The sequence below is a fragment of the Bos indicus x Bos taurus genome, chromosome 6 (assembly GCF_003369695.1).
Source record: "Bos indicus x Bos taurus breed Angus x Brahman F1 hybrid chromosome 6, Bos_hybrid_MaternalHap_v2.0, whole genome shotgun sequence".
NCBI lineage: Eukaryota > Metazoa > Chordata > Mammalia > Artiodactyla > Bovidae > Bos > Bos indicus x Bos taurus.
Window position 1 is genome coordinate 104,881,291 of NC_040081.1, and position 23,812 is coordinate 104,905,102.

Consider the following 23,812-nt stretch of genomic DNA (forward strand, 5'->3'; position numbering starts at 1 on the left):
CCAGTGCAGAGCAGGCACCTGAGACACACTTGAATGCAAAGCTGTTTCCTGCCCTGTCCTAAGGACACAGGACATCACAACAGCCCGGAAACCTCACACATTCAAGCGCAAAATTTATGTGTCTAAGAAGGTGATACTTGCATCGCAGTAGACGGAGGCTCTAGAAGGAAGGGCAGCTCCTCCCACGGGGTGATGTGTGAGACACTCAGGTGCCAGACTATGCAGCCCACCTGGGCGAAGGGGAAGCCAGGCATCCCCTCCTCAGCCAGGGTGTGCTCTGCTCTCAGAGGCCTGGGGAGACACGGGCAGTTTCCAGTCCCAGATCACACAGCCACAGTCTCTGTGATGACAAGCGGGCCTGGGGCAAAGAAGGCCCCCAACGCTTCCTGCTCTGAGCCATCATTTCATCAGGCACACATACTATGGAATGGACCATGGACACAGTCACAGAGGTGTCTGCTCCAGGAGTGCCCACCTGCCCACCCGACGGAGGAGGAAGTAGAGGCTGGAGAAGCATGGAAACTCACCAAGGCCACAGGTGGCCAGGTGCAGACACACAGGTGAGCTAGAGATGCTTAGTGGGCCTGTGACCCCACATCCAGATGCACCTAGCCCAGGGATGCCCTCAGCAGGAAGAAGACCCCATAGGAGAGGCAGGGATGGGCAAGGGCCACCTGTCCTCTTTTCAGGCCACCCGGAGGGCCTCAAAGGGGAATCTAAAGCCCTGGGCACAGGACACTGCTGCCCACGGCCTCTGTCCCACAGCCGGTCCCCTGGACTCTGATGTCACTTCCCCAGGTGGGCTGGGGTCAATTTCAGGGGGAATTGGAATTGCAGCACCTCCACCTGGTGCCCTGCAGCCTCTCAGCCCATTTCAGGTTCAGACAAACAAGGATGGCGGGCCGGGCGGGAACCTGGACCGTCTGGCTACAGTTGGGCATGACTCAGCTTTGTCTCCACTCTTGCTCTGCCAACAGGAGGAGGTGGTTTAAACAAACTCTGAACAAGAAGGAAAAACAACAGGACCCCTGCGCTCAGGCCGGCAAGGTGACGCGTGGCCACCCAACGTGTTCTGTAACGCTGCTTTCCTTCCACCCGGGTCCAAGCCTCCTGGGAGTTGATCTGAACACCAGTTACTCCTTTTTGAGGCAGCAACTTGAACTTGACCCCTCTGGGCTCCTCACACCCACCCCTTACCCCACAGCCCTAAACATGGCCAAGAGGAAGATGGCAGGAGCTGGAACGTGGACCAATGGGCAGCCCTCACGTTACAGATTTACTCTGGGGCCATGAGGGTCGAGGCCAGGTACACACGGAGGAGTCACAAGCTGACCTTGCTGTCAGCCCCTTAGGAGGCATTTTAGGAGGGCGTGAGGGACCCCGAGCGTCCTCCTATCCTTTCTGTTCAAGGCCAACTGAGCCTCTCAGAATCTTCTCCAGCAGAAGCCCAACAGCTAGCTGCTCATGGACACTCACGTGTCCACCAGCGCCTCTCCTTTCGCCCCAGCCCTGGGGAACATGAACGAGGGCTTTCCTCACCCTGTTACCAGGGGGTGCTCAGGGGCAGGGCCAGCCCGCCGGCTGTAGAGCTGGCCAGCTGCGGTGCTGGGCTGCCACCCAGGACCCCATCCTTGGTCCGCAGCCCCTTCTGATCCCTGCTAGGTCCTTACACAGAAGACCTGGGGACAAGCTGTGTGCCCACCCTGGAGACAGATGTTGGCCGGGGCCACGGGGCGAGGGTGGTACTCCCAGATGAGAAAGGAGCATGGAAAGGGGAAGAACCTTCAGCCAGGTCCCCAGGTGAGCGATCATTTCATCAGGCACATGTACAGTGGAACGGACACATACATACTACAGAAGGAAGACTGGCAGGGGTGAGGAGCACAGGCTCGGGTCAAGTCTGGAAAGAATCCTGGGTCCACTTACCCCCCGCCGCCACTGAGCTGCTGGGTCTAACCCACGTCTGCAAAGAGCAACTAAATCCTTGGGTGGGTTGCGGGGGGCGCGGTGGGGGTGGTTGGAAAGAAGCCCTGTCCACCCACAGCTCAGCCAAGTAAAAACAAACACAACGAGTGTGCGGGGCGTGGGGAGCTGGGCGGGCTAGCTCCACAGGGATGAGCTGGGAAAGCCTCTGGTTGCCACGGAAACCTCCCCTCCTTCCTCCGCTGGGCACCGCGCAGGAAGCCCGGCTACTTGACTCAGCATGACTCATCCGTGCTCCAGAGCACCTTATCCTGCTCAGGAAACATGACCTTGAACACCACCCCACCACGACCAGCAGCCCCGGGGGCCAGCCTCTGGGAGGTGCTGGGGGTGTTGGGAGGGACTCCAGGTTGCCCACCCCGAAGGGCAGAGGAGCCGTGCCCACTGTGCCTCCCAGGCAGCCAGCCAGAGACCCTCCTCAGGGGCCCTGGGATAAAACTGACCCCGCTTCACCACCAACAGGGAACCTGGAGAAGCCCCTCTGTAGCCGGGCCGAGACCCATGTCCAGAAATGCTGCCCACGGCCTGGATCCTGTCCCCGGGACGCCCCAGGGGCCCGCCAAGAACCCTCACCACCGTCGGGCCACGCCCTGCCCGCTCTTCATGACTCACCGCGTCATCATCAGAGTTTACAGACTCCTCAGCGAGCCACTAACATTCTGGACACGTCCCTGGACCTTGGCCAAGCCCAGCTCGGCCGCCTCCAGGGAACACAGCCAGCAGTAAAGGGCTGAGTGTCCTCCACTCTGCAGCTCAGCGAGGTCATGTCCACCTCTACACCAGGGCTGGCGGCCTTGCAGTGTTTTCACACGAGTCGCTGGGAGAGCAGGTCTGGAACCACGACTGCCCGTGGGTGGTCCGTGAGACTCACCGGTGGGCTGTCCGCAGCCAGGTGCCCTTCCTTCTATACTCAGACCCCTGGGGTGGGAAACGAGCCTTGGGGCCGCTCTGGGCCTGGGGAGGGCACTGCGCGCAGCCCAACCCCATGGCTAAAATGCTCTCACGCCCGTGTCCCACGCCCACCTTGCAGATGGATGAAGTGAGGCTGAGGGAGGGTCAGGCCCACGTGCAAAGCCTCGGGGACCGAGGCCCTGCAGTCGTTCCTACAGAAGGCTGTGTGGTTCCACTCAGCGTTTAGAGCACGCCCTACAGGCAGAGCACCCAACTCTGCTCACCACGTGCCACCTTACCGGTGTGACCCTGCCCTCATCCATCTCCCAGGAGGCGCCGGAGGGAACAGACCCAGACATCCCTGGAGCTCACGTCCTATGCCACACTGGTGGCTCAGTGGGCCTCACACTGGCACAACCAGAGGGCAGGCTGCCTCGGGCCTGGGCTCCCCTAACAGGGCGTCTTCGGGCCAGGATACTCGCCTGGTCAGAGATGTGCCCCCCGCCCAGTACACACACAGTCCCAGGGTACACCTGCTCCCCGCCCACCCCCGAGTGCTGGAACCATGACCCAGCGAACCTGGCATGAACTCTGTGCACGCATGACCTTCTGCCACCAGCATCTAACAGGTCTAGATTCCGCTGGCTTCACGCATAAGCCACAAAGCTCCCCCTAAAACTACCCTCCAAAGACGCTCACTTACGCTGATCGTGAACTTGAACTTGAACGGTGGCCCCTCAAAGAATGCAGCACAGTTGTCATCACTGCCAGTCACCAGGCGGTACGGCCGGCTCTGCTTGATGTCCACGCTGTTGATGACTTTGTTGTGGCCCGTGATCTCACCCACGGAGGAGCCGCTGTCCCACAGGAAGACAGCTCCGAACCTTCACCAACGAGAGGAGCCACAGGAGAGAAAGGTCAGGCCTTGCCAGGTCACTGGGACGGGCAGCTGTGTCGCTAGCGACCAGGGGTAGGGATGCCGGCGGGGGGGCAGCCCCGCTCATGATCACGCATCACACGTACTCCCCGAAAGAACCAACACACCAGCACCCTGGCTTCATCTGAAATGCGGGAGAGCTAGTGGGAGCGGCCCCGAGGGCCCTCGGGAAGGGACCAGGTGACCGTGTCTTACAGCACAGACTCAAGGAGCCCCCCACGTGAAGACGCCTCAGAAGCACCAGCCAGGCCAATGGCTCAGGCCTGGTTCACCAGTCTCACAGCCGTTTTAATGAGGGGGTGGGGGAAGTGATGGGGGGTGGTGGTTGGTGGTGGGAACCAGGAAACATACCAGGCCCCGGCCCCTGCTCGAAATGAGACGCCGCCATGCAGTCAGCGGGCAGTCGGCAGTCTATGAAAATGTGCTGTTTGCACTACGAGCTATGACTCAGTGAAGAAGGAATTAAGAACAGGGATGACGTAAGAGATAATGGAAGGATGAATACCTATCAAGATACCCGTTAAAAGAAAGCCTGAGTAAGGGAAATGGAGACAAGTTCAAAGTGCTGGACAGCAGCAGCGGGGCTGAGGACAGAACCCTGCCTGCGCCTGGAGCCAGACACCTAGAGCAAGGTCCTGACCCTGCTGGTCAGCGGCCCTGTGAGGGCAAGCAGCCGCCCAGGGCCACCTGCCCAGTGTCCCTCCTCCCTAGGAAAGCCATGTGGGGTGTGCCCACCTGGCGATCACATCCAGCCTCCCCCCTCGGCAGGTGTGGCGGTGGGGAAGCTTCAGGGAGGAACCCCAGTAAACACTCTAAGGAGCCCCATGGTTTGACCTGCTCTGTCTCCCTGTATCTAGAACGTGTGCAGGATAGCACGGGTTTCAGGAGGCGAAGGGCCGAGGATGCCGGGTCAAAGGAGGTGCCTGGGCCCAGAGACAAACCCAGAGGTGGGGGTGGGGGGTGCTCCCTGTGGTGACACGTGGTTTTTGGACGTGCACTGCTAAAGCCAGCCCTGCATCAAAGGCCCGGCACCCACAGGACTCATCACACACCCCGCCACCCCCAGTCCGAGCCGTACGGATGTCACCGCAGCCCTCCCACCGGGGTGCCCAGGAGAGAAAGCCAAGCAAGGGACACAGACGGGGAGAGGGGGACGGGGCAGAGGCCAGACTCACTTCTCCCTTCCTTCCCCGACCACGGCGATCCTCTTACTGTCTTCCGTCCAAGCAATGTCCTTGATCTTCCCAGCGAAGGGCTGGTACTCATACTTCAGCAGGTGCTCCTTCTGCGTGGTGTCCCAGATCCTCAGCTTCCCAGACACGTCTGCGGGCACAACAGGGTGGTGAGGGCCACGCTCACCTCGGGGCCAAGGGCCGAGTGGGCTCTGGGCATGCCATGTGATGCTGCCCACCGTCCCCAGGCTGGTGGGCTGGCCTGGGCGGGGCTGGAAGGAGGCGCGGGCGGGGCTGGAAGGAGGCATGGGCATCCATCAGGTAAGCAGCACTCAGACGCCATCACTCAGAACCCGCTGCCTGTGAGGACCAGCACAGGATCTCCGTGTTTCCCCGGGGATCATGGGCCCTGCATAGGCTGTCAGGAAGCCCAGGGACGCACGGTGGCACCCCCTGAACCCCGGAAGCAGTCTGATTTATGACTGTATTCCTTTCCTTGAAGGGGGTCTAACTGGCACACAGGCTTGGGGCAACTACCTTTAACATTTAGGAGCTAAGGATCCTCATTTGCAAAACAGGAAAATCCTAGTGACACTGTCTCTCGGGTGTGGGTGCTGCACTGAACAGTGGAAACGAGAGGTGCCCCTGTGCCCTGCAGGCTCTGCTCGTAGAGCCAGGCACCCCGCCAGCACCGGTGGCTGAGAGCCTCCTGGGAGACACACAGGTCGGCGCTGGGAGGGATGACACTCCAGGCAGAACCTGACGCCAAGCTGGTTTCTCACGGCAGCACTTGTGGCTGATCAGTGATAAAGCATCACCCCCTCCCTGCCCGTCACCACCCTGACACCCAGCTCCCAGCACCAACCCTGACACACCCCTTCCCAAAGGAGCAGGAAAGGTGGAGTGTTTTACAGGAACTCTCAAGGCTAGGAGCTCAGCCCCACGTGGGTCAGGGGTGGGGGTGGGGGTGGGGTGGCAAGGGAAGTCCCCTCCGCCCAGCAGCTCTGTTCACCCTGCTTCCAGGACCCCTGGCTGCTTCACTGAATGTGAGGCCCAGGGGAACAGCTCCTGTCTCCTGTTTGGGTCCACTCGAGGCTAAGTGTCTGCTGCAGACGCGAGCCCTGCCCCTTGTGGCTCTGTGGGTCTAAAACGCCCCCTACGACTACACCCGAGGGGGGACAACCAGCCACCAGAGGGCTGTTGTGCCAACAAAGCGAGTCGACACGTGCAAGTCTCAGACCAGCCCCCAGTCCGCTGCAGTCTAGACGAGTTAGTCTTTAGTGGGTCAGCGGATTGCCTAAGGCTCTGCAGAGGCCACTGGGGACCCCGCCTCTGAGGGCGCACACCCGGGGCTCCTGTCTGGCCGTGGGACAGCTGGGAGGGGACACAGGCCTCCCTGTGAATGGCACGGATGAGGGGACCCTGGTCTCTGGACTGGTCCAGCCGGACGGCCTGGCACGCTGCCCGAGGCGAGCTCAGAAGCTGACTCGAGTGAGTTAGGCCCCTTGGCTGAACGAACGGGCCAGCAGGGAAAGGCAAGAAAGGGGCAGAGGCCGGAGAAGGGAAAGGTGTACTGCGTGTGCAGGAAGGACCCATGCACCAACGCCCGTGCTCACGTGTACGTGTGCTCACATTCACACACGCACCAGGCCGTGTAGTCCCCGCGCTCAGGCCAGCCCAGGGCGCTACACGGAGTCATGGAGAACACAGCAGCGTCTGCAGCACATGGCAGAAACAGCCCCACCCCCGGCCCCCAAGACAGCAGAACCGCTCTCCCCCTCCCCAGGCTCAGAGGGGGTCTGCCTGCCCTGCCCTCAGCTCACTCTCCCCTTAACAGGCCTGGCATCACAATTCTTCTCCACCACCTGCCCCCCGACCCCGACCTGGACCATCAGCCTCCTCTGATGGGCCCTGCTGGTACATTTAATTCTTTTCAGGAGCGCTTGTGCTGGAAACAGATGGAGGGGTTAGAGAACAGGCGTGGCCCCATCGGCTGAGGGCAGCCCTAACCGGGTACCCCTGGGGACCAGGCCCCTGCACTAGGCCACGGGGTACAGCACAGACTAGGCACCTGCTTGCACACACACACACTCGTCCACGTGCTGCACTCACAGGGCCACAGAGCAGAGGCCACAGTGCACGGGGCAGACAGGGCCAGGGGGAAGGGCTCCCTTCCTCCACAAGGCCTCCTTCCACCATCCGGAGAGGGTCTCTCCCCAGACAATAAGCTGCTTCCAAAAAAGAAACAGGATCTGTTCATGGTGAGCCTGTGCCCCCCACTTTGGTGTGGGGCTCACACCAGCATCACTGCAGTGTCAGGGGTGGAGACCCCTATGCAGCCCCAGCAGCCTGGGAAGATCCCCTAGAAAGGTAAATCAGGCCCTGGAATGGCTCTACCCTGAGGACCACCAGCCAGGAGAGAGGGTCCCCAAAGGCATACACTGCTGTCTGGTTTAGGGGCTGGGGGCCTGGGCTCCTCACCCAGGCCTTCCGGAAAGTTCGATCCTTTACCTGAATGTGGACCAGCCAAACTTACGGGGATCTACAGACTCACAGATCTGAGGCTGGAGCCCTGTCTGGGAGTGACCGCAGGATTCCCGAGGTCCTGGGACCCCCAACCCCACCCTGGACATACCAGGTGCTGGGTAACCCACTTTAGCCAGAGAGCACGGCACCTCTCCAGCTCCATACTCTACACACAACACTATCTTTAGCCCAGAGCTCTAATCTCCGTGCAGTAAATGTTTCCTGGTCTTTGCTCCATTCAAAGGACCAGCTTGCTAGAAACATAAAACACACCGCCCACAGCCTGCGGGCTCACAGCCCCACCCCGCTCACTTCCCCATCAAACCCGGGAGCCTGCAAGGGAGGGAAAACGTGAGATGGAGCCTGTACTTCTGCGGACTGTCCTTTGCAACGGTCTCTGCACCAGCAGGCGAGGACCGTGCTTCCTGCTGGTTCAGTGACCTGCCCGGGGACCGCAGGGCAGGCCTGGCTCGTGAGTGATTCAGCAGCTGGGCCGCGGCTCCCAGCACCAGGCCGCTGAGCTGCGCCAACCATACTCCTCTCCCGAGAAGACACATTTTAATAGGCACCAGGGCCAAATCCCGGGCTTTAAATGAAGAGGCATTGTGCTGGCAAGCAAAGCAGGGCCAGCGGGGCTGGGGGGGTTGGGAATCACAGGGCTAGAGTAAATCATAGGGTATAAATTAGAGCAAGTTTTACAGATGGAATCAAGAGTAGGTCTAAACATAAAAATCATTAAGGGCCCACTTCGTGCCAGCTCCTGGCTGAGCCCCACACACACAACCCTGGACAGCTGGCATCAGCCGTCAGCGAGCACGCCTCTCACCCCGGAGTTTCAGGGACAGACACCCGGTCCCCTACGGTGCCTACCAGGGCACCCCGGGCATCGCACACGCACTGCTGCCCGGGGTCCTCCCCAAACCAACCTGGCAGGAACAAAAGCTCCGGTTTACAGACAAGGCACTTAAATTAAGGCCCAGGAAGGTGAGTTATTTTAAGGAAGGCTTGCATAGGTAGGAGGACTTCCCTGGCGGCTCAGTGGTAAAGGAGACTCGGGTTCGTTCCCTGGGTTGGGAAGATCCCCTGGAGAAGGAAATGCCAACCCACTCCAGTACTCTTGCCTGGGAAATCCAAATCCCATGGACAGAGAAGCCTGGCGGGCTACAGTCCATGGGGCTGCAGAGATAGACACGACAGAGCGACTAGACAACGACAACACAGCTATGAAGGGGCAACCGGTATGTACACCGTACACCGGTATGTACGATCCCTGCCCTTCTCCGCTGGCCATTCATCTGTTCAGCAATTTGCTCATTTCCATCCCTCTCCGGGGGGGATCTGACAAGGCCCACATCAGCTCATCACCCTTCCTGGGGCCTGAGACCCGGCTGGACGCAGGCAAGGCTGCCCGTCAACACCTGCTGAGTGTACAAACCGATGAATGGATGGGAGACGCGGGGGCAGCCAGTCTACCTTGTGTGCCCTCCTTCTCAGCTGTAGACCAGACAGCGTCGGGGTGAACAGAGCCTCCTTCACCACGGGCATCTCATGTCCCTCCTCTCGCCCAGCCTCCCACCGAGCCACACAGAAGTCCAGCTGGAGGGAGCCAAGACCTCAACCGCCAAACAGAACGAGTGCCTGCCTGAGGCCAGAGTTGTGCTCGGTACAGGGAAAGGGCAGCAGAGAAAGGCTACGTGAGGCAAAGCCACAAGTCAGGAACACACACACACTCACAAACACAGAAACACACACACACAGAAACACGCACTCACACGCAGAAACACACACACACACACACAAACACACACTCACACACAGAAACACACACACACACGAGGCAAAGCTACAAGTCAGAAACACACACACACACACAGAAACACACACACAAACACAGAAACACACACACAAACACACACACACGAGGCAAAGCTACAAGTCAGAAACACACACACACACACACACAGAAACACACACACACACGAGGCAAAGCTACAAGTCAGAAACACACACACACACAGAAACACACACACACACTCACAAACACACACACACAGAAACACACACACTCACAAACACAGAAACACACACACACACGAGGCAAAGCTACAAGTCAGAAACACACACACACAAACACACACACACTCACCAACACAGAAACACACACACACACAGAAACACACACACACACACGAGGCAAAGCTACAAGTCAGAAACACACACACACACAAACACACACACACTCACAAACACAGAAACACACACACAAACACACACACACACGAGGCAAAGCTACAAGTCAGAAACACACACACACAGAAACACACACACACACTCACAAACACACACACACAGAAATACACACACACTCACAAACACAGAAACACACACACACGAGGCAAAGCTACAAGTCAGAAACACACACACACACAGTCACACACACTCACTCACACACACACACACTCTCAATGGGCTTTGATACATCACAACACAGCTGCCCTAATGGCTCGTGAGCATCCCGCTGACCTCCGAGTTGGAACCAGCTGGAACACTGCCAGCTACACTTCTGGAAAGGGAGTTCTCGGTGGCTTACACTTCCCATGTCAGCCCACCTACCATCTCCATCCTCCTGGACCTTCCTCCCTCACCCACCTCCCCAACCTGCCCAAGCCAGGGACCCAGGACTCGGGGCGGGGTGGGGAGGGCGGGGGAGGGGTGGGCCACACCACGTGCAGCCAGAAGCCACGCATGCGGATGGACAGGTACCTCCGGAGGCGATGTAGAAGCCGCTGGGCGCGTACTTGGCCACCACCACCTGGTGGGCGTGCTCCGTGTAGATGTCCGCAATGGCCGGATTCTGCGGGAGGAGACCAGAATGAACACAGGCAACCCAGAAGTGGGCAAACTTGCTTTCCACTCTCTGGATTAATGGAGTTGGGTGGGAAAATGACCCACCGACATACACAAATACAGACGTCAAAACCTCCGTAAGGAAAATCCCAGAAGTACACTTACCTGCCTGGGTGACAAGAATTCTAGGCAATTTAACTCTTATGAGATGCGAGGTGATTTGCTTTCTTTCGGTACTTGCCGAACAAGTACGTATTTTCGAAATACACATGGGACATAAAAGTTTCCTTAGGAAAAAAAAATCTACGACTCTTTCTCCCACTTGTAAGGGGCTGCCGCCTTCCCTGAGTCTAGCTCCCCAGAGCGGGTCTCCCCTGTTCCGAACCAGCTCTCCCCAGGCTGCCAGGTGGGGTCTGACCCAAACCGGAGCCTCTGGCCTGGAGGAGCAGGAACACAGAAGTGGGCAGGCAGCTGGGGGGCCCCTCCTTGGTCAAATCCCTCGATTTGGGAAACTCCCTTTCGTGGCTCAAATCCAAGGCTGGCTGGACTCTGCAGTGAGAACTGGGCCAGCGTCGGAGACCAGGAGCAGCTCTCCGGACTCAATCATCAGGCTTAAACGTACAATTTATCAAAGTCAATCAGGGCACTCCCGGACACACACGGCCCAGGGGCCTCAGCAAACCTAAGGCCCTGAGCTCAGATGCTCTGTCATCAGAGCCCAGCGTCCTCCCAGGAGGGCAGAGAGAGCCAGGTATCTAATCCCCGACACCCGCCGACACGCACTGCAGAGCCAAGTGCCTTGTGAAAGGAGCAGCTACAGGCTGTGAACACATCGGGTCCCAGGGAGGCTGCTGCGGGCACATCTGACCTGCCCCCCAACCACTCCCACCTCTTCTAACCACCTCATAGTCTCCCCCTCCCCATCTCCTTAACGCCCTTCAACAAGGCCAGAGGCCCGGACTCTTCTCAGCTTCCTAGCCACAGGATCGCCCGCCCTCTCACCTGACAGTCCAGAGAAGCGTCCTGCTAAGTCCCAGCTCCGGCAACCTCCCTCCTACCATTCCTACAAGCCCCCTGGTCTCCGTAAATGCTGTGCCCTCGCCAGCAACACCTCTCCCTGCCTGCTAACACCCACTTATCAGGCCTGAAGAGCCATCTGCGTGAAGCCTGCTGTGACAGCCCCTCTCTCTCCTATGCCTGCGAATCATTTAACCCGACACACACCACGGTCCCTGGCCCCCTTATCCCTCTCCTCCAACTCCTCTTTGAGCTGCTCCATGTGCATTATCTCCTTTAGCCATCACAGCCGTTAGCAAACGACAGATGCTCAATTATTTTTTTTTGGTGGGGGGTAAAAGTTTACACAGTCCTTTACCCCTAGGACTTGGTGTCACATGATAGAGTAGGTACTTAACATATGTGGTTCATACGTTAATCTGATGCAGAATAAACATATGCAAAAAGTGAAATCAGAGAGACTTCAACCATCTGAAGATATTCTGAATGGCAAATTAACCCGTGCAAAGGTGCTCGATGCCCTTAGCCTTTTGGGAAACGCAAATCAGAACTATAGTGAGAAACCACCCTATACCCAGGAGAGTCAAGAGAATTAAGACTGAAGTGACCAAATGTTGGCAAGGATGGGTGGGGTACAGTCTGGAATGTTTATATACTGCTGGGGAGAATGTAAAATAATACAGCTGGAAGAGTTGAGCTGGTTATTTATAAAGTTAAACACAACATTTATGCAAAAACCCCAAGAGAAAGAAAAGTGCGTGCTCACAAAAAGATACACATGAAAGTTCACGACAGCCCCTAAGTGGGAACCAACCAACCCGAAAGTCCACCCCCAGGTGCCTGGAGAAGCAAAGGGCTGTCCGCCCAAGGGACCACTACCCGGCAACAAAAGGCTACAAACTGCGGAGGCCCCTCAACCACGGGAGGAGCCTCGAAAGCCTCACGCTGAGTGACAAAGCCGACGCAAAGGAGAACGAGCAGCAGGAGTCTGTTCTGATCAAAGTCCAGGAAAGGCCAGCCCACAGGCCACAGAAAGCCAGTCGCTGATGGAGCTTCCAGGGGCTGGGGGGTGGGGGGCAGGGTGGAGAGGCCCATGGAGAGGCCCAGGGGGGTGACTGGACAGCTGGTGGCGGGGGTGATGGGATGATATTTAATTTGTCAAAACTCTAGTTGTGCTTTTGAAACGGAAGGATTTTATTGTCCTTAGATTACCCTGCAATAAAACGATGATGTGTAGGATCCAGTAAACGTCAGTCAGAACCCAACCTGTTCCTGCCCAGGTTAGCCCTCTGGACTGGAACGTTCTAATGAGGACAACTTCCCTCATAGAGAAGCTGGCGAAAGCGGTCTGTGGCCAGGTAGCTTCAAGGCCCGTGTTCCGAGGCTGACCGAGGGCTCTCAGCCCTGCATGTGGGCACAACAGGTGGGAGACCACCCCCCCAGGGGGACTCATGCCCACAGTGATGCCCAGCCTGGCCTTGCCCTTAAAGGGGAGCGGGGAGGGGGTGGCGTGTGGAGAAGTGGAAGGTGAGTTAAACAGCGGCCCTGGGAGGCAGTCCTGCCCCTACAGATACTTCCCCTAAAGCGGCTGGGGCGAGTGAAACCTCGGGTCAGCCCGAGCGAGCTCTCCCGGCGCCCCCGTCCACATTCCCGACACAACTGGGGGCGAGCTCTCCAGGCTGAACACAACAAACAGAACACTCCGAGTCAGCAGCAGAACCCCGCCCTCAGCTCCCCGGCCAAAGGGGACGCCTCCCTGGCCCCAGAGGCCAGGCTCATGGTAAACCCAGCCCTGTGGGGCTGGGGCGCCCCTCCCCTGGGACTTCCTTCCTGCCCTCCTCCCCCCACCGCCCCATCAGGGGACAGGGGCTTCAGGCAGAAACCAGAAGGAAGCCTCGGCATTTGAGGCCCGTGGGTGCCTAGCGGATGTGGGCTGAGCCTGCGAAAACCTCCTGTCATCTCGCTGGGTCCCCAGGTGCATCCCAGCCCTGCCCCCAACCCTCCATCTTTGGTGCATCCCTTCGCACCCTTCCACCTCTGACCCCAGGCCTGTCCCAGCCCTGGCCCTGACCTGCTGTTCAACCCTGCCCTGCCCTGTGATCCTAGGCTTGTCCCAAGTCCATCCAACTCATCTTCCCACCCTGGCCAGATTCCAGTTTTTCCTGCCCCTCCTGGGACCAGGACAATACCGTGACAACATCTGAACTGACCCCTCTGCCTTTCACCAACCCACCAGGCTCTGTGTCCGGACTCTGATCACACATTCAGAGGCCCCTGGACCGTTCCCACTTCCCACCTGTGCGTGGAGGCCCCGCCCCAGCCCAGCAAATGAAGCATTCTCCCCCCATACCTTTCCACACATGGAAGGGAGAATCCCTAAAGCACCCCCCGCCCCCAAAGGAGCCTTCACATTCCTGTGTCCTCTGAGGCCAGAGGTCACCGCGGCACTTCACAGGTAAGGTTAAGGGGTGGCCCCAGCCACAGGGCATGCAGTTTTGCCACGGCGCGCCTGGAATCCTATGGACGTGTCGCCACATCAGTGAAGCCGTGGGACACAGCCCTGCTCCTCTGGAGCTGCTGATGGCCCGTGGCGGCCTCCTCCAAACTCCAGGCAAAGTGACCTTTGGGAGGATTAAGTTTCCAGAGCGCTGGCTTTCTAGACACACCCAGTTCCTAAAAGCAGGCCCTAGAAACCGGACCTGCATGGCGAATGTGACCTGCGGGGCCCTCTGCTCACGGGGCACCCAACTCAATGACCGCCAAGCAGCTCCACAAACCTCTCTGCTTCCAGACCTGAAGAACTGAACCCAAAGGCTCAGTCCAGGGTTCAGCCAGCCTGCCCTGCTTGACCTTGAAGCCTCCTTCTCTCACCCAGAGGAAGCAGCCCTAAGCCACAGTCCAAAGTCCATTTCCCATTCTGCCCTCACCCTCCTCCAGTGCTGCAGGCTGGAATACCTTCCCTACTTCCTAGATGACCTTCTCCGAATTACCTTCTAATGCTCGGGCAAAGGCTCCCAGCCTCCTCCAGGAAGCCTTCCCTGATGCTCCAAGGTAGAAATGATCTCTCCCAGCCCAGAAAGCCTATACACTACCTTCCCTATCCTCCCGCCCTTATTATTTGCTACCTTGGACACATGTCATTCTTACACCTGCAAAGCTCACCAAGTGGACCCCCCCAGAGGGCAGAGGCCAGGTCTGATTCACCACTGCAACTTCTGACCACCGCCCCCCCACCCGCCGAAAAGACTGGGGCATGCCAGTCCCCAGCAGCCATTTTTGAAAACACAACCATCGTATGCTGATGACTACTCTCAGACAGCCCGGGTGACCCTTCAGTTGATTCTCTTTGAAACCTCACAGTACCTATGGGTAACCTTAGGACTCATTTTACAGGCAAAGAAGTGGGGCAGAGAGACTTGGAGGGATGTGCCCAAGTAAGTGGGGGGACTGGGACCTGAACTCAGCCGAGCGGCCTTGCTCCCCTTGGTTCTACTCCATTACCTACGTCTGGAGTCACTGTCAGCCTGACTCCTAACTCAGGGAACAGAGGTTTGTAGCGGTGGTGACAGCTACCCAGCTACCCGCCAGAAAGTGTAGAGCCCGAATGGAGGCTGGAGGCGGGCAGGAGTGGCCACGCCCACAATCTTCCTTCTGGCTCCTGCCCAGCCCCCACCCTGAAGCAAACCAAGCCCTAGAACAGGGGCCCCAGGGGCGGGGGTGCCCACGTGAGAGTGGGCATACCATTCCCTGCTGGGCCCAGCATGACACCCCCTCCCTTCCTGTCCCCCTTTCCCTCTGCCTGCCCAGGGCCTTAGGAGGAGTCAGGAGGGCAGGCTTTGGGGGCCAGGGTCAGCCCCCACAGTGTAACCAGGGACAGGGCTGCCGCTCTGCTGCAACCGTTTCTTTGCCTCCCTGCCAAGGGCAAGAAATGGTGGCTCAGATGGTAAAGAACCCGCCTGCCAATGCAGGAGACGCGGGTTTGGTCCCAGGGTCGGGAAGATCCCCTGGAGAAGGGAATGGCAACCCACTGCAGTATTCTTGCCTGGAGAATCCCATGGGGAGAGGAGCCTGGTGGGCTACAGTCCATGGGGTCGCAGAGTCAGACACAACTGAGCAAGCACACGACAACAAAGGGTAAGACAGACACCCAAAGGCCCCAGTGAGTCCGCAACAGTGCCAAGGACACGAGCTCAGCTTCTTCCAACCTCCATGCGCCTGCACTCCCTGTCCAGACTCCCCTCATCTCTGCTGTCTCAATCCCCCTTCCTGGAAAACTCTTACCCACCCTCCAAAACCCAACTCAAAAGTGCCCTTGCTCCAGAAACCTTCCCTGAGGCTCTGTGACACAGCTGGCCCTTTCCTCTTGTTCCCAAAACGCTGAGGACACGCTTCTTTAAAGCGCTAACCTGGTGAGTTAGAATGTTACCTACTGGGGTTCTTTGCTCGCCCCTGCTGACATTTTGGGCTGGGGAACTCTTTGTTGCAAGACAGTCCTGTGCATTGTGGGATGTTTGGCAACCCCTGGCCTCTGCCCACTAGATACCAGTAGCACAAAAATGTCTTCAGATATTGCCAAATACCCCTCAACAGTGTGGGGTGGGGACAAAACTGCCTCTCAACTGAGAGCCACTGATTTAACCTTGGGCACCATGGCTACGGGCCAGGCTTGGCAAGAGAGGGAACGTGTGTGGGAAACGTCAGGGCTGAGGACTGGATGCAGCAGCTGACGATGCCTTCATCTTCGAGCAGCTTCCTAATTGGCCTCCCTCCTGCCTCACGTGGATTTCCCAGGTGGTGAAGTGGTAAAGAATCTGCCTGCCAATGCAGGAGACGTGGGAGACGTGGGTTCAATCCTTGGGTGGGGAAGATCCCACGAGAAAGCAGAATGGCAACCTGCTCCAGTATTCTTGCCTGGAAAATTCCACGCACAGGGGAGCCTAGGGGGCTACAGTCAGTGGGGTCACAAAGAGTGGGACGCACCGAGCATGCACACACCTGCTTCATACCTTAGCTGCAGAACAGTCTCTCCACTGACTTGACTACATGGTTCATCTGTTGAACCTTTTCGTGGTTCTGGTGGCCTCGGGGCAGGGCCAGGCTGCGGTGGGGCGGCCTGACTCCCAGCACCCTCTCCTGCCTGCCTGTAACTCCCCCCACCCCAGGGCTCCTGCCACAAGCGTCCACAACCTGTGCAGGACTCTCTCGCCAACCCCGCTCCACCTGACTGGTCCCTTCCCAGGGCCCCAGCTGCTCAAGGTCCCCTGGGATGACACCTCCTGGCATGTTTCTTCCTCTCGGCATCAGTCCTGAGTGTCGGTTTCCCTGGAGACTGAGCTCTGTGAGGACAGGCCTTTGCAGGGGAGTGTCCAGAGCCAGGCCTGGGCTCCGCTACACAGCAGGTGCTTATATACACCTATAACAGGATCAAGTCAGGCTCAAGCACAGGAAGTGGAGGGGGCAAGGAGGGTGGGAGAGAAGTGGAAGTGACCCCGAGCCAGCTGCCACTCAGGGTGTGGGGGGTTCATATAGTCAAGACGACTGGCAATGGGTGGACACTGACATCAGAGCCCAGGCACCTGAAGATCATTAGCCCAGAAGCCAGTGGAACACGTCCCCACCCTTTGGGCTCCCCAACAGCTCTGGAGCCTTCTCTGAGCCCAGCATCCTTGCTCATTAAAAGGCCAGACCACAGGACCCCAGCGCTCTCCTGGCCTGACCCCATGTCTGTGCTGCCTGCTGGCCTTCTGTCCAGGTGGCAATCAAACACGCCACCTCCTTTTGTCATCAGGCGGCCCGTTTCAGTCCCACCCGAGGCAGTGAGCTCCACACAGGCAGGGGCACCGTCTCTGCGCTGCCCATAGAACATGCAGTCGTCCTGGGCAGGGGGCAGGGACTCGAGGCATGCGTCATGGGACAGAAGGGACGAGGTCGGTCCTCCTCTGGCCATCTGTCCCTTCGTGTACACACCCCACCCCCACCTGAAGGGGACGCCCTAGGTGGTCCATCTGCACGCTGACCGGCAGGTCACCCCGTGGGAAACTCAGCGCTCAAGTTCAACATCCCCTAAGCTGGCCTCCAGGGCTTTCCAGGTGGCCCAAGTGGTAAAGAACCCACCTGTCGATGCAGGAGGCATGCAGATGCGGGTTCGATCCCTGGGTTGGGAAGATCCCCTGGCAGAGGGCATGGAACCCACTCCATGGGTCACAACAGAGTTGGACACAACTAAGCACGTGGCACACACGCCAGCTGGGCCCTGCCCTGCTGACAAGGAGCCCACAGAGCCCGTGCTTGGAAGCACAGAAACACCAGACTGCTCCAAACACTACACCCCCTGGAATTTAACTTCATATAAATCATTTTCCCCCACATATGTGCATGTGTGTATATATACAGTGGGAAGATCCCCTGGAGAAGGAAATGGCAACCCGCTCCAGTATCCTTGCCTGGAGAATCTTCATAGACAGAGGAGCCTGGCGGGCCACAGTCCATGGGGTCGCAGAGTCAGACGCGACTGAGCAACTACTACACACACACATAGTACATTCTAGCTCTGGAATGTAGGGGCTGCAGAGCTTTAAAAGCAGGCCCCAAACCTGCCTGTGTAGCAGCCCTGCTGGCTACTACTGGCAGCGGGCACTCACTTGCCAGAGCCAGTTTACAGGGAAGTGATCCCAGGCGGTTTAGAAGGTGATGAGGCTCCTTCACAGCCACTGGGCGGGGGCTGGCGGGGGGGGGGGGACGGCGGGCGGGGAACCTTTTAACTACACTGCAGGCGGGGGGCAACAGGGCCTCGAAGTATGAGTTTATTAGGCTCCCTCCTTCTGGAATCTTCCTTTCTGGATGGCCATCTCACTGCCTGCTTTTAACCCTGCAGAGAATTTCCTCTCCTCTCCTAGGTGTGGCAATCAAATGTGTTGAGAGAAAAACAGATGAGAAACGCTCTCTGCCACCAGCTTGAGAAGCGCCGTGATGCTGGGTTCACAAAGCAACTTTGAAGGCAGCAAAGTGCGTGACAGCTGTGGCTCCAAGTGGAAGGCTAGCAAGGGCCTGACGCCTGCTTGGCGGGAATAAAGGTGGTATCTGCCACTCAGTCGTGTCCAACTCTGTAGCTCTCAGGGCTTCTTTGTCCATGGAGTTCTCCTGGCAAGAATACCGAAGTGGGTTGCCATTTCCTTTTCCAGGGGATCTTCCCTACCCAGGGATCCAACCTGCATCTCCTGCACGGCAGGCAGATTCTTTACCGTCTGAGCCACCAGGGGAGCCTTTCTTACTTCCATACAGTAAAACCTCTGTGGCTGCATCTCCGCCACACAGCCCGCCTTTCAATCAAGAAGAGACTTACTGAGCACCGGACTACGTGCCAGGCACTGTGCTAGGCCGGGACACGGCAGGTGGGAGTGGCTACTCGCCGTCTGGCTCCCGGAAGGCCAGGATGGGAGGGCCACTTAGGAGGCCAAGCTGCCACAGCAAATGGGCAGCGAGTCATGCTGCTATTTGAGGCAAGAATGCGCAGACAAGGGACACAGCAAGGCCCAAGTCTGGAGACCCACACGAAGCAAGCTCCAGGGAGGGGTGTGGAATCTGGGGGCCTGGAGCCCCAGCGGGGGGAAGGTGGCAGTAAGGAGAGGTCGGGGATGCAAGGCTGGACGACGGGGCACCATTGGTCTCGGATGGGAGAGCAAAGAACAGCTCGACCCCATGTTTTAATAACCGGTCCAGCAGCAGTGCTGAGGGCGGGCTGGAGGAGGGCCAGGGAGAAAGGCCAGTTTGGCCTTTGGTTTCTGCAGTCCAGGCGAGATAGCACGATGAGGGTGGAAGCAGTGAAAAATCCGTCAGATTCGGAAGTCTTTGAATGCAGAGGCAATAGGACTCACTAGAGAACTAAATATGGTGTGGAAAGGGGAAGTCCAAGGCTGGGGCCAGAACCGCTGGCGGAGTGGCGGTCACCATTCTGGGGATGAATGTGTGGGAAACCCAACTATGGGCGGGCGTGTTCAGTATAAGCCGCCCATCAGATGTTCTGTTGGACGTTCCCGATCTGGTCCCCTCCTCCCTTTCGTGTCTCTTCTGGACTCTGAGCCTGTATTCCAACCAGAAAACACTCTCTATTTCAATATTCATGAGTAGTGTCTTTTTTTTCCCCAGGAATACTCCGCCCTAACAAAAATTGTTTCCACCTTGACTTGAGCAGCAATGGTCTGCTCCCATTAAACAAAAGCCTAAATGCCTGATGGGGCTTCCCGAACAGGGTGGGAAGAACACATCGGCACCCCGGTGCTGTCCTGGCCCTGAAGACACTCACAAACATGGGACAGGTAAGCAGACGCGCCCTCCAAAGAGAATGGTAAACTCGAGGCGGTACGGCTAAGGACGAAAAGCTCAGAAGAGGGACTTCCCTGGTGGTCTAGTGATTGGGAATCCATCTTGCAATGTGGGGGATGCGGGTTTGATCCCTGGTTGGGGAGCTGGGATTCCCACCAGCCACGGGGCAACTAAGCCCTCATGTTGCAACGACTAAGCCAGGTGCCTCAACTAGAGAAACCCGTGTGCTGCAACTAAGACCTGTCGCAGCCAAAAATAAATAAATATTATTTAAAAAAAAAAAAGCTCAGAAGAATAAGCAAGCAGAAAACAGAATAGGTTCCATAAGTTAGGGAATGCCCCTGCAAGAGGGTGCTTGTCCGTGACTGTAAACAGCGTCTCCATTGGAAGTGGCTCCATTTACTGGCTGCCTTCATCTCGCTGAGCTGGACCCCAGTTCTGAGCAGTGGGTCCCCTGGGCAGGTGGAGCAGGGAGGTGGGGAAGATGCGGTTTAAAGGAGAAGCTGCAGGTTAAGAACCTTTCATGGCACCAGACACACAGTAGGTCTTCATGGGCAGGCTCCCATCTGGAAGTGAGTATAGCCTGCAGGGACGTGTGCGTGCCTTGTCAGGGGCAAACCCAAGCATTCATTCTGCTGCCCTGTATCCCTGAGAATGCCTTTACTCATTTTATTTGACAAACTACAGTATCTATCTACTCAGGACCTATCAATATCTATCTACTTGAGCGGACCATTGCTGCTCAAGTCATCTAAACTTTTCTTTTCTCAATATCTCAGAAGCTCTCTGGAGACCTCCGGATCTTTATGATCTAAGTTCTTGGCCATGTTTTCCCCAGTTCTGAGTGAGTTGGGATCAGCTTTCGAGGAATCTGTGTCTAGCAGAGGAGCTGTTCGCACCTTCAAAGCACATTCACACCCACCCACCCCTTCAAGTGAGGGGCCAAGCCATCCTGGGCAGGGCAGAAACTGCCAAATGGAGCTCTGTCTCCCAGCAGACTGTTTTGGGGGTGGGGGGGGGGCGGGGAGAGGGGTGCGGAGGCAGAGCCAGCAGCATCTCAGAACTCAAACAGACCAAGGAAACCAAGACCACAGAGCTCCTGCACTGCTTCAGCCAGCTCTGAGGTTCAGAAGCAAGGCTGTCTCCAAAGGGACAGTTCCAGTGCCCCAGGGGTAACCACCCACATACCCTGAATTAAAGCTGACACCCCTTGAGGGGGCATTGCCAATCAAAGCCATCCACCTACAGACTGTGTACAAGCCCCACCCAGAAAGCTCAGGAGAACCCTCCCCACCCCCAGACACTAGGGAATGGTCATGTAGATACCTCTGGCTTCCACCCCCCACCCCCTACTCAGTCCAGGCAGGCAGAAAAGATTTCAGTGTGTAATCTCAGCAGTGGGGAGCCTGACAAGTACACCGGGTCATTTCGATAATTACAGAGAAGTAACGGAATTTTTCGAGGATTTCCCAAGGAATGGGCTCTAGAAGCCTTCTCAGCCTGGGTACAGGAGGCCTGTGCATGATTCATGGGGATAAACTGGTTCCTTATTTTGCAGTGGAGTTCAGACCCCGCGAAAGGGAAGACCAGGCCGGAAGGGTAGAGACCTGGGTGTGAGCCCGCTCCTGCCACACTGGGGCACCCTGGGTGTGCCATGAGTATGGGTGTCCGCTCGGCATGCAGGGTCTCCCTCAGGGGGGCCCAGGCCAGCAGGGCAAGCCGGGGAGCCCCAAGTCATTTCCATTTTACAGATGAGTAAACCGGGGCTCAGAGAGGCCGAGTCACCAAGCACCCCAAGGGTCAAGGGCCAATCTCTCAAACCCAGAAGCCCTTCACTTGAAGGGAACTAAATCTGAGCCTCGGCTTCCCCCACGGAGAAAGAGAACTGGGTCTGGATCAATCTGTAACTGTCTCCCTGGGTTTCTGAGGTGTGGTCCCCGAGGCTGAGGGGGGCGTGGCGTCCTCGCCCCAGGCCGCTGGGCAGGAGGGGAGAGGGTGCAAGGGGAAGGATTCACCCCAAAGCTGGGCGGGTGGTCAGGGAAAGAACCGGCGCCCGGGCGGCGGCCGGGGGAGCGGGGGGCGAGGTACTCACGTCTATGTTCCTCAGGATGACGCACTTGCCGTTGGTGTAAAGAAAACTGTTGCCCTTGGGGTCGCCGCCGACAATCTTGGAGACACCCCTCTCCACCTGGGGGAGGCTGGCGAACACCTTCTCTGCAGAGACACAAACGCAGCCAGGCACCTGAGGGCCAGCCCCGCGCCGGGCTGAGGGCGGAGGGGAGGGAAAAGGGGAGAGAAAAAAGGAGAAGGCGGGGGAGGGGGGCGGCCCTGGACCGGTCTCTGCCGGTCACCTGTTGCCTCCAACCCGGAGGGGCGGCCGCCACTTTGAAGGAGCGCAGGGGACGGGTGCGACTTCCTGGTCCGCGCGCTCCCTTAACCAGGCCCTGCAGGGAGATGCGGAGGCTTCTGCGGGGCCCCGACCGCATCGCCAACTTTGGGGCGCTCTCCTCGCCTTCCCTCGCCGGCCAGCCCGGCGCCCCCGGGAGGGCGGCGGGGCGCTCACCAGCCGGCTCCCGCACCCCTCCCCTGCGCCCCGCGGACCTCGCCGGACCGCCCGCACCCGGCCGATGGCCGAAGGGGCCAGGCAGACAGGCAGGGCGGGCGCCCACCCCTGGGGCGGGGGGCGCACCGGGCCGCGGCACTTACTGATCTCGTACGGCATCCTTGCCCACTTGTTACCGCGCCGCGCTCGCCAGAGAGCCTGCAGGGGCCGCGCGCGCCGCGAATCAGACCTGGCCGAGGCCGAGCCCGGGGACAGGGGCCGAAAGGCGGCGCCGGGCGTGCAGGGCGCGGAGAGGGGCGGAGGGGGCGGTCCGAGGCCGGGTCTCAGAGGCCGGCTCGCGCCCTGCCCTGCGCGCAGCCGCTGCGGACGCGCCGAACCCGGAAGCGCGGCCCCGCGTGCGCGGCTCGCCCCCCAGCTTTGACCATATATAGTCAAGTGCTCGGCTCGGCGGCTGCGGCTCAGGCGAGCCTGCGCGGACCTGGCCGCCGCCGCGCCCCTCCCCCTCCTGGTTCGGGCCCCTCCCCGCTCCCTGCACGGCCCCGCCCAATGAGCCCCGCCTCCGGAAGTGACGTAGAACCGGGACCGCATGAAAAGGCGGCGTGGCGAGCGCGGCTGGTCAGAATGTGCCTGGGAGCCGGCGGGAGAACGTTGGGTGGCTCGGGTAGTGGTGGGGAAGGGTGGGCTAAGGAAGTTGATTTTTTTTTTTTTTTTTGCTGAACTTTTGCGGGCGGTGAAATCACCGGAGCTCCAGGATAAGGCTTGTGTTTGTGTGGCGGGCGTTTACCGAGCTGCCAGCTTTTCAGCCCAGTGGGCGTCCTGCTTGGGTTTTGCAAACACAGAAGAGTTCTTTTTCTTGCTTTCTCCTTCAAAGCATGTTTAACTGGTAGTCGCCCTTCCTCGCAAAAAGTAGCTGTAGGAGGAGTTTTAGGGATGTGCTTTGCAGGGCCCGAGCTCTCTCAAAAACTTTTTAGGAAACTAGGAACCCAAGAGCAGAAGTGGGGGAGGGATGTAGGTTCTTAAAAAAAAAAAAAAAATAGTGCTTATTTCCTAATGAAAGCAGAAGGGGGAACTTCCACTTGTAAGGCTGAAGCAGCGCCTCGTTGCTAGGGGAAAAGCAAGTTCGGTACTGCCTCGGGGTTTGCGGGGACGAGGGTAGAGGAGGGTTAAACGTAAACTCAAAAACCTCAGGGTGATCCTTGACTTTCGGGAAAATTTTTTATGCTTAACCTTTACTCATTTGAAGCTTTAAAAATTTTCAACATAGAAAAATAGAAAAAACATAATAAAGATCTTGGCGTCAGACATAGGAATCGATGTACTGATTATAAGGAATTGCTCACGGTGGAAGCTTCCAGAGCGAGGTGGTCAGTGTGTTCCTCGGCCAGGCCTGTGCGACCTCCTGGGGGCCATGCTATCCTTGCCTCTGGCTCTCTTGGGAAATCTTCCGGAGTTGCAGGGGACGTTGTACCTGGGTTGGCTCTATTTTTGAATTGCATCCAGGTCCATGAGTCTTTACTGAGTAGTCCTGCAGAGCCTTGAAGGCGCACCTGTGTG

At 58.1% G+C, this 23,812-nt stretch overlaps 1 protein-coding gene across 1 annotated transcript in view; it reads right to left on the reverse strand.

Annotated features, from left to right (window-relative positions):
• The window catches only part of WDR1 (WD repeat domain 1), a 41,883-nt gene extending 19,151 nt beyond the window's left edge, over nt 1-22,732 (reverse strand). The window contains exons 1-5 of the mRNA XM_027545039.1: nt 22,402-22,732; nt 21,788-21,909; nt 10,273-10,363; nt 4,987-5,134; nt 3,578-3,758 (exon numbers count right to left, since the gene is read on the reverse strand). Of these exons, the coding sequence (XP_027400840.1) occupies nt 3,578-3,758; nt 4,987-5,134; nt 10,273-10,363; nt 21,788-21,909; nt 22,402-22,417 (558 nt within the window). The 5' untranslated portion in view covers nt 22,418-22,732. The remainder of the gene's footprint in view (nt 1-3,577; nt 3,759-4,986; nt 5,135-10,272; nt 10,364-21,787; nt 21,910-22,401) is intronic.
• Between the last annotated feature and the right edge of the window lie 1,080 nt (nt 22,733-23,812).